The 11,183-nt window shown below is 43.5% G+C and overlaps 1 protein-coding gene across 1 annotated transcript in view; it reads right to left on the reverse strand.

Moving 5' to 3' along the window:
• Positions 1–11,183, reverse strand: part of LOC109928816 (D(4) dopamine receptor) — a 34,473-nt gene that overhangs the window by 17,922 nt on the left and 5,368 nt on the right. The window contains exon 2 of the mRNA XM_020528750.2: positions 1,142–1,254. Coding sequence (XP_020384339.1) covers positions 1,142–1,254 — 113 coding nt within the window. The remainder of the gene's footprint in view (positions 1–1,141; positions 1,255–11,183) is intronic.

Raw genomic sequence — 11,183 nt, forward strand, 5'->3', positions numbered from 1 at the left:
TTTCTCTAGATCTGATGACCACTCACCATCATCTGGGTTGTTGATTGAATGTAGTCAACACCCATGTTAGTGAACATCGACGACCTGTGTGCAGAAAATGGCAGGAGAGGACATCACTAGAACCCTACACACTTGAGTCACAGGCCCATGTTACCTGATGTCATGACATAATTCATTGTGACAGTGGTTCAGTGGTTAGCACTGCTGTCTCACAGCACCAGGGACTTAGGTTTGATCCCAGTCTTGGGCGACTGTCTGTATGGAGTTTGCACATTCTCCCTGTTTCTGTGTGGGTTTCCTCCGGGCGCTCTAGTTTCATCCCACTGTCCAAAGATGTGCAGGTTAGGTGGATTGGCCAGGCTAAATTGCCTGTATTGTGCAAACTAAGTGAGATTGCAATGGGTTGGGGGGGATGCTACAATGCTCTTTGGAAGGTTGGTGCAGACTTGATGGCCTGAATGGTCTCTATCTGCACTGTTGGGATTCTATGATTCTACATACTCAGCAGCTAATATTAGAGTAAAGGTACACTTAACTCTTTACCCCAAAGCCTGAAAGTTGTCCAGATCTAACTGCATAGATTACCTTAGTACCTGAGAAATGAGAAATGCTTCTGAATATTTTTCATTATTATGTTGTCAGAGCCAGAACATTTGTAATTCAGCACTGATGACCTAAGGACAGAAGAGTGGCATGGGCCCATCCCTGACTAAAATCGCTACATTTGGCAGGTTAGTTGACAACTCTGGTTGGACCTATTCCTGGAAGTTTAAGCACTTAGCTTCACATTTCTAACTGTCTAACCTGGTCCCAAGTCTGACATTTTTATAATAATTAAATATATTTTAGACAGTACGGAAAGAAACAACTTTTAATTCCCAATGGTTTTTCTTTCTCCTGAGATTTGACCACAGCATTGCTCTACAGCTAAATCTTCAATTCTGAGACATCAGGGTACTCCTGGAGAGCTGGCACCTCTGGAAACTCCAATAAATTATTTATCTCTCTGTTTGATTCTTCTGTCAATATTTCGTCTGATCTCAGTCAGATCCCAATGTTTTTTGTGAGGCAAGTCATAGATTATTTTTTAGTTCAAAGTCCATCTTAGGATACAATGATTTAAAATTTGGAAAGTACTTACCTATCTACACTGATGGAACACAGATTGAAAATTGAAGCTGTACACAGCATCACATCCACAGTCATTAGATAATCACAAAGACCTGAGCCAAGTGTCCAGACTCCACCCTGAAACTGAAAACAAAACTTCCTCACAACCGTACCATCAGATGGGTATGATTGAGTCAATGTAAACAACAACAGTGGTATATATATTTAACAAAATGCAATGTCCCAACTATTTCACAGGAACAAATACAACAATGAGACAGATAAGAAGATATTAGGTAAGATAAGCAAATGCTTGGTAAATTTTAAGTAGTGTTTTTAAAGGAGGGAAGCAAGGTAGAGAAATGGAGAGGCACAGGAAGGGAATTTCTAGAGCCTGAGCCTCAGACTACTAAAGACATGGTCACAATTGGTGGAGTAATTTGAATTGGGAGTGCATAAGAGGCCTGAATTAAAGGAGCACTGAAACCAATGGGAGGATGCAAGTCACCTTCAAAGTGATTTAGACAAATTGAATGAGTGGCAAACACATAGCAGATGCAATGTTATACACTTTGGTGTGATAAACAGAGAGGCACAGTACTATTTAAATGGTGATATATTGGGAAATATGGGTGTACTTATACACTTGTCAATGGAAATAGACAGGCAGGTGCAGCAAGCAATTAGTACATGGGCCTTCATTGCAAGAGGATTTGAGTTCAGAATAGAGATGTCCTACTTCAGTTATACAGGACCTTGGTGACACTATACCTGGAGCATTGCATGCAATTTTGGTCTCCCCACCCAAGAAAGGTTACACTTGCTATAAAAGGGGTGCAGCAGAGGTACACTAGGCTGATATCAGAGAAGGCAGGGCTGACACTGAGGAGAGGTTAGTTAGACTGAGGATGTATTCACCAGAGCTTAGAAGAACGGAAAGGAATCTGATTGGAATGTATAAAATTGAAACAGGGCTAGACAGACTAGATGCAGGGAAGATGTTTTCCCAGGTTGGGGAACAGGGATCACAGTTTCAGGATACAGAGTAGGCCATTTAGGACTGAGATGAGGAAGTTTATTCACTCAAAGGGCAGTGAAACTGTGGAATTCTTTATAACAGAAAGCTGTGGAAGCCAAATAACTGAACATTTTCAAGAAAGAGAGAGATCAATTTTTAAGATATTAAAGTAATTAAGGGGTAATGGAGAGAAAGCAGGAGACGGCATTGAGGTAGAGGATCAGACATGATCATATTAAATGACAGAGCAGGCTCGAAAGGCGAAGTGGCCTATTCCTGTTCTTAATTTCTCTGTTTCTATCTTTGAGGATTGGGTAGCTGGAGGAGATGCCAGAAATAGTGAGGAGCAAGGATATGGAGGAATTTGAAATGAAGAATGAGAATGCTCATCTTAATCTCAAAACCAGGAACGATTATAATTTACTGAGTAGGAGGGGATAAAATAATAAGACTTGCTGCAAGTTAATACATGGGCATCTTTGATTATTATGATTGTTTGCATGGGACTAAAAGACTAACAATTATGTCCCCTGTAACTGTTGTCTTGTGTGCAATGATTTAAAAAATAAGTGGCTGCAGTGATGATGGATTCATCAGTTACAATCTTCCAAAATGTTCTTGATTCTGGAAAGATCCCAACTGTTTGGAAAGTACCAAAAATAGAATGGCCGCTATTCAAGAGAAGGAGGGAGGCAGGTAGAAAGACACTGCAGTCAGGTTAGCCTAACATCTATCAATGGGAAGTACACCTGATTGCTTTTTGATGTTCTTAGGATCTGTGTTTATATTTCTTGCCAAAGAATGGTACATTTTTAAATTCAAATTTATTCTCCTTTGTTTTAGTTTAGTTATCCTATGCTGGATTCTGAAATTTTCACTATTTTTTGGCCAACCACTATTCCACACAGCACTGAACATGTTTATTTTCAATTCAGTATCAATGGGGTGGATTTTATGGGCTGATGGAGTACACACTCTTGTGACCTAAAAGCCAGTTGGTGCCTTACCAACATGAAATTAGGCTATCCTGCAGCAATAATACACTAGTGGTGGCCTTCATTAGTGAAACTTTTGCCCCCTAAGAGTCAGAACATCCTGTCCTAGGGAAACTTGTGGCTAAAAGAGAGTAGTAGCCACTGCTAGAAACACAACTGCAAAACTAAAATTATTATCTGGACCTCAGTTATGTCCAATCCAAGGCAAGGAGATAACATCTTAAAGGGATGGTACAGGGCAGCCTCCAAAAAAAGCCTTTGACAAGGTTCCGCATGGTAGACTGATTATTAAGTTAGATCACATGGGATTCAGGGAGAGCTTGCCAGCTGGATACAAAATTGGCTTGACGGTAGGAGATAGAGGGTGGTGCTGGAGGGTTGCTTTTCAGACTGGAGGTCTCTAACCAGCAGTGTTCCACAGGGATCGGTGCTGGGTCCACTGTTGCTTGTCATGTATATAAATGATTTGGATGAGAATTTAGGACGCATGGTTAGTAAGTCTGCGGATGACGCCAAAATTGGTGGTAAAGTTGACAGTCAAGAAGGTTATTTAAGATTACAAGGGGATTATGTTAATTTGGGCCAATGAGCTGAGGAGTGGCAGATGGAATTTAATTTGGATAAATGCGAGGGATTGCATTTTGGTAAAATGAACAAGGGCAGGGGAGGCAATGGCCTAGTGGTATTATCACTGGATTGTTAATCCAGAGACCCAGATAATGTTCCAGCGACCTGGGTTCAAATCCCACCACTGCAGATGGTGGAATTTGGATTCAATAAATATCTGGAATTAAGAATCTAATGATGACCGTGAATCCATTGTTGATTGTCAGAAAAACCTATCCGGCTCACTAACACCCTTTAGGGAAGGAAACTGCCATCCTTACCTGGTCTGGCCTACATGTGACTCCAGACCCACAGCAATGTGGTTGACTCTTAACTGCCCTCTGCGCAATTAGGGATGGACAATAAATGCTGCGTAGGCAGTGACGCCCTCATCCAGTGAATGAATAAAGGAAAATAAACTTAGACAGCAAAATGGTAGGGCCCTGGGTAGTGTTGTCTAACAGAAACCTAGAGGTTGTTTGAAAGTTGCGCCACAGGCAGACAGGTTGGTTAAGAAGGCATTTAGCACGCTTGCCTTCATTGCTCAGACTGTCAATATACAAGTTGCGATGTCAGTTGAGTTTGTATAGAACGTTGGTGAGGCCACTTTTGAAGTGCTGTGTACAGTTCTGTTCGCCTTGCTGTGGGATGGACATTATTAAATTGGATAGGGTTCAGAAAAGATTCACCGGGATATTGCTGGGACTGGAGGGTTTGATTATAAGGAGAAACTAGATAGTCTGGGATTTTTTTCACTGGAATGAAGGAGGTTGAGGGGTGACCTTATAGAGGTTTATAAAATCAGGAGGGGCATAGATATGATGAATAGCAAGAGTCTTTTCCTTAGGTTAGGGGAGTTCAAAAGTAGGAGGCATATTTTTAAGGTGAGAGGAGAAAGATTTAAAAGGGACCTGAGGGGCAACTTTTTCACACAAATGTTGGTTTGTTTGTGGAATGAACTGCCAGAGTAAGTGGTAGATGCAGGTACAGTTACAATATTTCATAGAATCCCTACAGTATGGAAACAGGCCCTTTGGCCCAACAAGTCCACACTGAACCTTGGAGCATCCCACCCAGGCCCATCCCCCTCTAACCCACCTAATCTACATCTCCCTGAACACTATGGGCAATTTAGCATGGCCAATCCACCTAGCCTGCACATCTTGTGACTGTAGGAGGAAACTGGAGCACCTGGAGGAAACCCATGCAGACATGGGGAGAATGTGCAAACTCCACACAGACAGTCACCTGAGGCTGGAATTGAACCTGGGTCCCTGGCGCTATGAGGCAGCAGTGCTAACCACTGTGCCACCGTGCTGCCCCAATTAAAAGACATTTGGACAGGTACATGATTAGGAAAAATTTAGAAGGATATAGGCCAAATGCTGGCAAGTAGGATTAATTTAGCTTGGGAAACTTGGTTGGCATGGGTGAGTTGGCATGGCTGTTTCCATGCTGTATGGCTCTATGAAGTCGCCATCTCATTCCTGCCTGACAACAGCCCATACTATTAAAGCTGCCAGACTGTGCACAGTTATTTTGCCATCACCTCACAGTGAAGAGTTGTGACAAGAGGCAGAACAAGACCTTTGAGTGGGAGTTAATTGTCTACATTAGGGCCCCAATGGGCCTAAGAGCCGGTAAACTGCCCATTGCCTTGTCCGCTATCCCTCCACCCACCCTGCAAGTGGGAGACAGGTCAGGCAGTGGGCAGGCTTTATTTTACATTCCACCCCTTTCAAATACGCCAGTGGAGGGCCATAAAATTGATCCCATAGGAAACTTCCTGTGTTAGTCACGGATGATTCATCCTTCTTGTCGACTATTTCTTTCTCAACAAAAGATATCTTTGCTGATAATTATGAAGCATTTCCTTCAATGTTTGTAACATTCTCTGCCATACTTTTTAATCTATTTTCTTGGTTTACTTTAGCCAAGTCTGTCTTCATGCCTTTGTCATTGCCTTGAAGTTTAAGGCATTAGTTTCAAATCGAGGAATTTCCAAAATTGGAGGAACCTTAATGAAGTAAGAGCATAATCTTGGACAGGTCACAAATAGGAAAATCTCAAACTTTTAAAATTCTGAAAGACTTGAGAGAAAAGTAATCAGTCAATATATCAGCTTAGCATTTGTTGCCAGCTGTTTCCATGTTCTCAGCTTTTAATCAGTCAACTCAGAGTTAATTTTGGAGCTTACATTCACTTGAATATTTCATTTAAGTCAGGGAATGTGTTGCTTACTTTGTCATGGGAACGGTACATTGAGGCTTGCTTGTGATATTATGCATGTCTTGGATTAGTCTCTGGGATCTGGGCACCACCAAAAATGTAACTGGTGTTGCCTGTAGGGATGGGCACCGACACAGAGATCAATTAACAGTCACGGAAATAAAGGAGTTGGTGGCCACATAGATACAAAAATTGGCTGTGAAACAGAAACAGGCAGAAGTCATGAACAAATTATTTTTTCAGACTGGAAGGAAATGTACTAAGATATCCACCAGGGGTGGAGGGCTTGTATTGGGACCACTGCTCTTCTTGATGTATATTAATGATTTAGGTAGTAACAGACTCCAGGAGAATATAGACAGACTGGAGAAATGGGGACACAGATGGCAGATGAAATTTAAAACAGAAAAGTGTGAAGTGATTCATTTCAGTCAGAAGAATGAAGAGTGACAATATAAAGTACATGGTAGAAATGTAAAAGCGGGTGCAAGAACAGAGACTTGGGGCTGTATTGCACAAAGCTTTGAAGGCAACAGGACAAGTTAAGAAATTTGTTAAAATGACAGCTTTATAAATCGAGAAATTAAGTTCAGAAGTTAGATAGCGCAATTAGTTTCAAAAGCAAGGATGTTAGATGTCTTAAATAAAAACAGCAAGTGCTAGAGAAACTCATCAGGTCAGGCACCATCTGTAGAGTGAAAAACAGAGTTCAATAGACTCTTCATCAGAACTGACGAAATGGAAATGTGATGGGATTTATACAATGGAGACGGGGGAGGGCACATAGTGTAGAAGGGCAGGGAGACTGGAAATCAACAATCTTCACATTTTACAGCCTGACTTGGTCCATGCAAACATACGAGTTAGGAATGGGAGTAGACCATTCTGCCCCACAAATCTGCTCCACCATTTGGTAAGACCAGTTTTGATGAAGAGTCACTGGACTCAAAAACATTAACTTTTTGATTTCTATCCACAGATGTTGCTTGGCCTGCTGATTTTTTTCCAGTGATTTCTGTTTCTGTTTCAAATTTCCAGCATCTGCGGTTCTTTGTTTTTTGATAAGATTATGGCTGATTTGATCATAGAATTATATCTACTTTCCTGTCTACCTCCTATACACCTTGAGTTCCTTGTTTATCAAGATTATATCTATCTCAGTCTGAAAAATATTTAGTGATTCACTTTCCAGCATGCTCTGAAGAGAATTCCAAGGCCTAATAACACTGAGGAAAAAAATTCTTGCTGGAAGACCCCTTACTTTTAAACTGTGCCCCTTAGTTCTAGGTGCTGGTGAACAGCAAAGGCCTTTTTCCGAGGGTGGGGGAGTTCAAAGCTAGAGGACACATTTTTAAGGTAAGAGGAGAAAGATTTAAAAGGCACCTGAAAGGTAACTTTTCACACAGGAGTGGTTCGTATGTGAAATGAACTGCCAAAGGAAGCGTTAGATGCAGGTACAGTTACAATGTTTAAAAGACATTTGGACAAGTACATGAATAGGAAAAGTTTAGAGGGATATGGGCCAAATGCAGGAAAATAGGACTAGTTTGGTTTGGGAAACTTGTTCGGCATGGATGAGTTGGGCTGAAGGGTCTGTTTCCATGCTGTATGTCATGGAACAAGAGACAAAGAAAGTGATAGTGGTTGTAGAGAAGACAAGGCATAGATACAGAGCAGGCAGTAAAGCAAAATAATGCAAAACAACCTCAGATGGTATTGAGATGGGAGAGAGTTGGTGGAACTATCAAAATGGAGGACCGAATTTAAAGCCTGTTGAACTCAATGTTAAGTCCAGAAGGCTATAAAATGCATAAACAGAAAATGAGACGCTGTTCCTCATTGGGCTTATATTGGGCTTTGCTGCAGCAGACCTAGGACAGAAATATGAGCATGAGAGCAGCCACAAGGTTGGGATCATACTTATGGACTGAGCGGAGGTGTTCTGCATTTGGTCTCTCCACATTGTGAGCAGTGAATATAGTAGACTAGACTGAAGGAGGCAGAAGGTAAAGAGGCAAGTGTTCCACCTTCTGTGTATTCATGGGAAGGTGGGGAATGAAATGCTGGGGGTGATGGAGCATTGGATCAGGGCATCACAGAAAGAATGGTCTTTAAGGAATGCTGACAAGGGAAGGAAGATGTATATGTTGTAACATCATGTTGGAGATGTTAGAAATGATTGAGGATAATCTTTCATTGTAGATATAATTAGCTGGAATATGTTATTAAATTCCAGGCACAATGTCTCATGAATAACATCAATGTCTCATGAAGGGTACACAGGATATTTAACAAAGTTGTCCCAGTCATAAGGGACTTCATTTTTGTGGAAAGAATGGAAAGCTGGGGTTGTTCTCCTTACAGCAGAGAAGGCTAAGAGAAGATTTAATGGGGGCGTTCAAAATCATTAAGTGTTTTCATTGGGTAAATAAGGAGAAACAATTTCCATTGACAGGAGGGTCAATAATCAGAAGGTATAGATTTAAGGTCAGAGGCAGAAGAAACAAAAAGGAGAGGAGAAATATTTTTATGTTGTGCACAAATAACATGGTTACTGAGGCAGAGACTAATAATTCTGTGGTAACTGACCTCCTGACTCCTCAGTGCCTGTCCACTACCTCAAAAGCATAAGTCAAGAGTATGATTGAGTAATCTCCACTTGACTGGATGGATCCAGTTTCAAGAATACTCAAGAAATTTGACACCATCATGGTTGCTAGATCCTCTTCCACCAGCTTCAACATTCACACCCTCCAACACAGTGCTGTAGCAGCAGTGTGTACCACCTACAAGATACACAGCAGTGACTCAAGAAGGCACCTTCAATGTCATCATCCAAACCGATGACTTAACCCACCAAGAAGGATGAGAACAGCAGCTGTGTATGTAAAATTGTCCTGTCACTGAGACTGCATTGCAAACCCTTAAACTGAGACAGTCAGAGCCCCTGACCCTATAAAACTCAGAGTCAGAGCTCTTAATGCTATAAATAAGATTTTAAAAACTACTTTAAAATTCCTTTGCATTCTCTGCTCTGTCTCTGTGCTGAATTGCACCAAAGTGAGTTTATTTGTGAATGGAAGCTTGTTCCATGTGGGGAATTGGATCTAAATGTCTTATATCTGCCAACTATCAAATCCAGTGTAACCCAGTTCATGCCTGGCATTAGGAATCCATGGGCGCAATTGAAAGCTGAGAAAAATGTCCAGTTAGGATTCTGGAAGATCCGAACCTGTCAGGAGGCCAATTCCCATGGAAATATTAAATCCTACCCACCAGCTCCTCTATGGCCATCTGCTGGATTGGTTCAAAATGCAGTCATAGAGTCATACAGCATGGAAGCAGACCCTTAGGTCCAACTAGTGCACACCAACCATATTCCCAAAGCAAACTAGTCTGATTTGCCTGTGTATCACTCCAAACCTTTCCTATTCATGTACTTATCCAAATGTCTTTTAAATGCAACTGTACCTGCATCCACCACTTCCTCTGGCCGTTTATTCCACACGTAAACCACTCCTGTGTAAAAACGTTGCCCCTCATGTACCGTTTAAAATTTTCACCTCTCACCTTAAAAATGTGGCCCCTATTTTTGAACTCCCCCACCCTAGGGAGAAGAACTTTGCTGTTCACCTTATCTATGCACCTCATGATTTTATAAACCTTTAAAAGGTCATCCCTCAACCTCCTATGCTCCGGTGAAAAAATCTCAGCCTATTTTTGTAACTGAAACCCTCCATTCCCGGCCCATGCTGGTAAATTGTTTCTGAACCCTCTTCTATAACATGGCAACAGTACTCCAGAAGAGGCCTCACCAATGTCCTGTACAACGTCAACATAACATCCCAACTCCTAGACTCAAAGGTCTGAGCAATGAAGGCAAGAGTGCTAAATGCTTTCTTAACCACCTTATCTACCTATGACACAATCTTTAAAGAACTATGTATCTGAACCCCTAGGTCTCTCTGTTCTGCAACTCTACCCAGGGCTCTACTATTGACTGCATAAGTTCAGTTACCCTCCTCCCTCCGGACAAACCTCAGGGGATCTCTCTCCCACTGCAACTCTCTCGTAATCTCTTCGGCCCTGAAACTGCTCGACCATGTCCTGAAGCAAACCAGGTACTACAGCCACATCACCTTTCTTAGTACTTGCCTACGGAACCAGATCATCCCCAATGGACTACAATCCACATTCAAGCCTTCCCAATTTGGCCCCAACCGTGACAATATCTACACTTATGGCATTGAGATCCTTCAGAAGCGTTTCTCCCTGCGACTCCTGAAACACACACTTGCAGCAATGCGCCGGCATCTCCAGGCACTACAATCAATCCTACCCCAGCTCAGAGCCTCCCTCTCCCAGACCTGCAAAGGACCTCTCCTGTTTTTCATTCTTCGTAGGATCCACAGCCTGAACTCTCAATTCTACTCAGCTTTATTGGACACTAAAAACCGTAAGTACAGTAAACTTACTGGTGCCTACCACCCAAAACAGGCTTCCTCCACCCCCCCCCAACCCCCCGCCGTACCCAGGCCCTCCCCCACAATGTGCCCGCCGCCATTGGCCATGAGGCCACTGTCGGAGAACCCACAGATGACGTCACATCTGCCACCGCCGGGTTCCCCAGTTCCGGGACAGCGAACGCCATCGCTGCCGATGCACCGCCTCCATTTCCGAGACCAACACCATCGACACTGAAGTTGCGCCTACCGTCACCGGTACTGCCGCCGCCGACCCCACTCCCCCCACCGCCGACGCCGCTCCGCCCATCACCGACGCGGACGCAACTCCACCCACCGCCGGCGCAACTCCGCCCATCGCCGACGCCGGCACAACTCCGCCCACCGCTGGCGCAACTCCGCCCACCGCTGGCGCCGACGCAACTCCGCCCACGCTGACGCAACTCCACCCACAGCCGACGCCAACGTCGCTCCACCCACAGCCTCCACAGCCAGTAGCTCCAGAGGGGACAATAGCACCCAGCCCTGCCGAGTCTTCACCATCCCCCCAGACTTACCCCTTACTGAGGATGAACGGTCAGTCCTCAGTAAAGGGCTCACCTTTGTCCCCCTCCACCCACAGATCAACGAATACCGCTCACGCTTGGACATAGAGCAGTTTTTCCGCCGCCTCCGCCTCCACGCTTACTTCTTCAACCGCGAGCCTAACCCTCCCTCTACTGACCCCTTCTCCCGCCTCCAACACACCCCCTCCTCCTGGAC

The sequence above is a fragment of the Rhincodon typus genome, chromosome 17 (genome assembly GCF_021869965.1).
Source record: "Rhincodon typus isolate 14 chromosome 17, sRhiTyp1.1, whole genome shotgun sequence".
NCBI classification, from domain to species: domain Eukaryota; kingdom Metazoa; phylum Chordata; class Chondrichthyes; order Orectolobiformes; family Rhincodontidae; genus Rhincodon; species Rhincodon typus.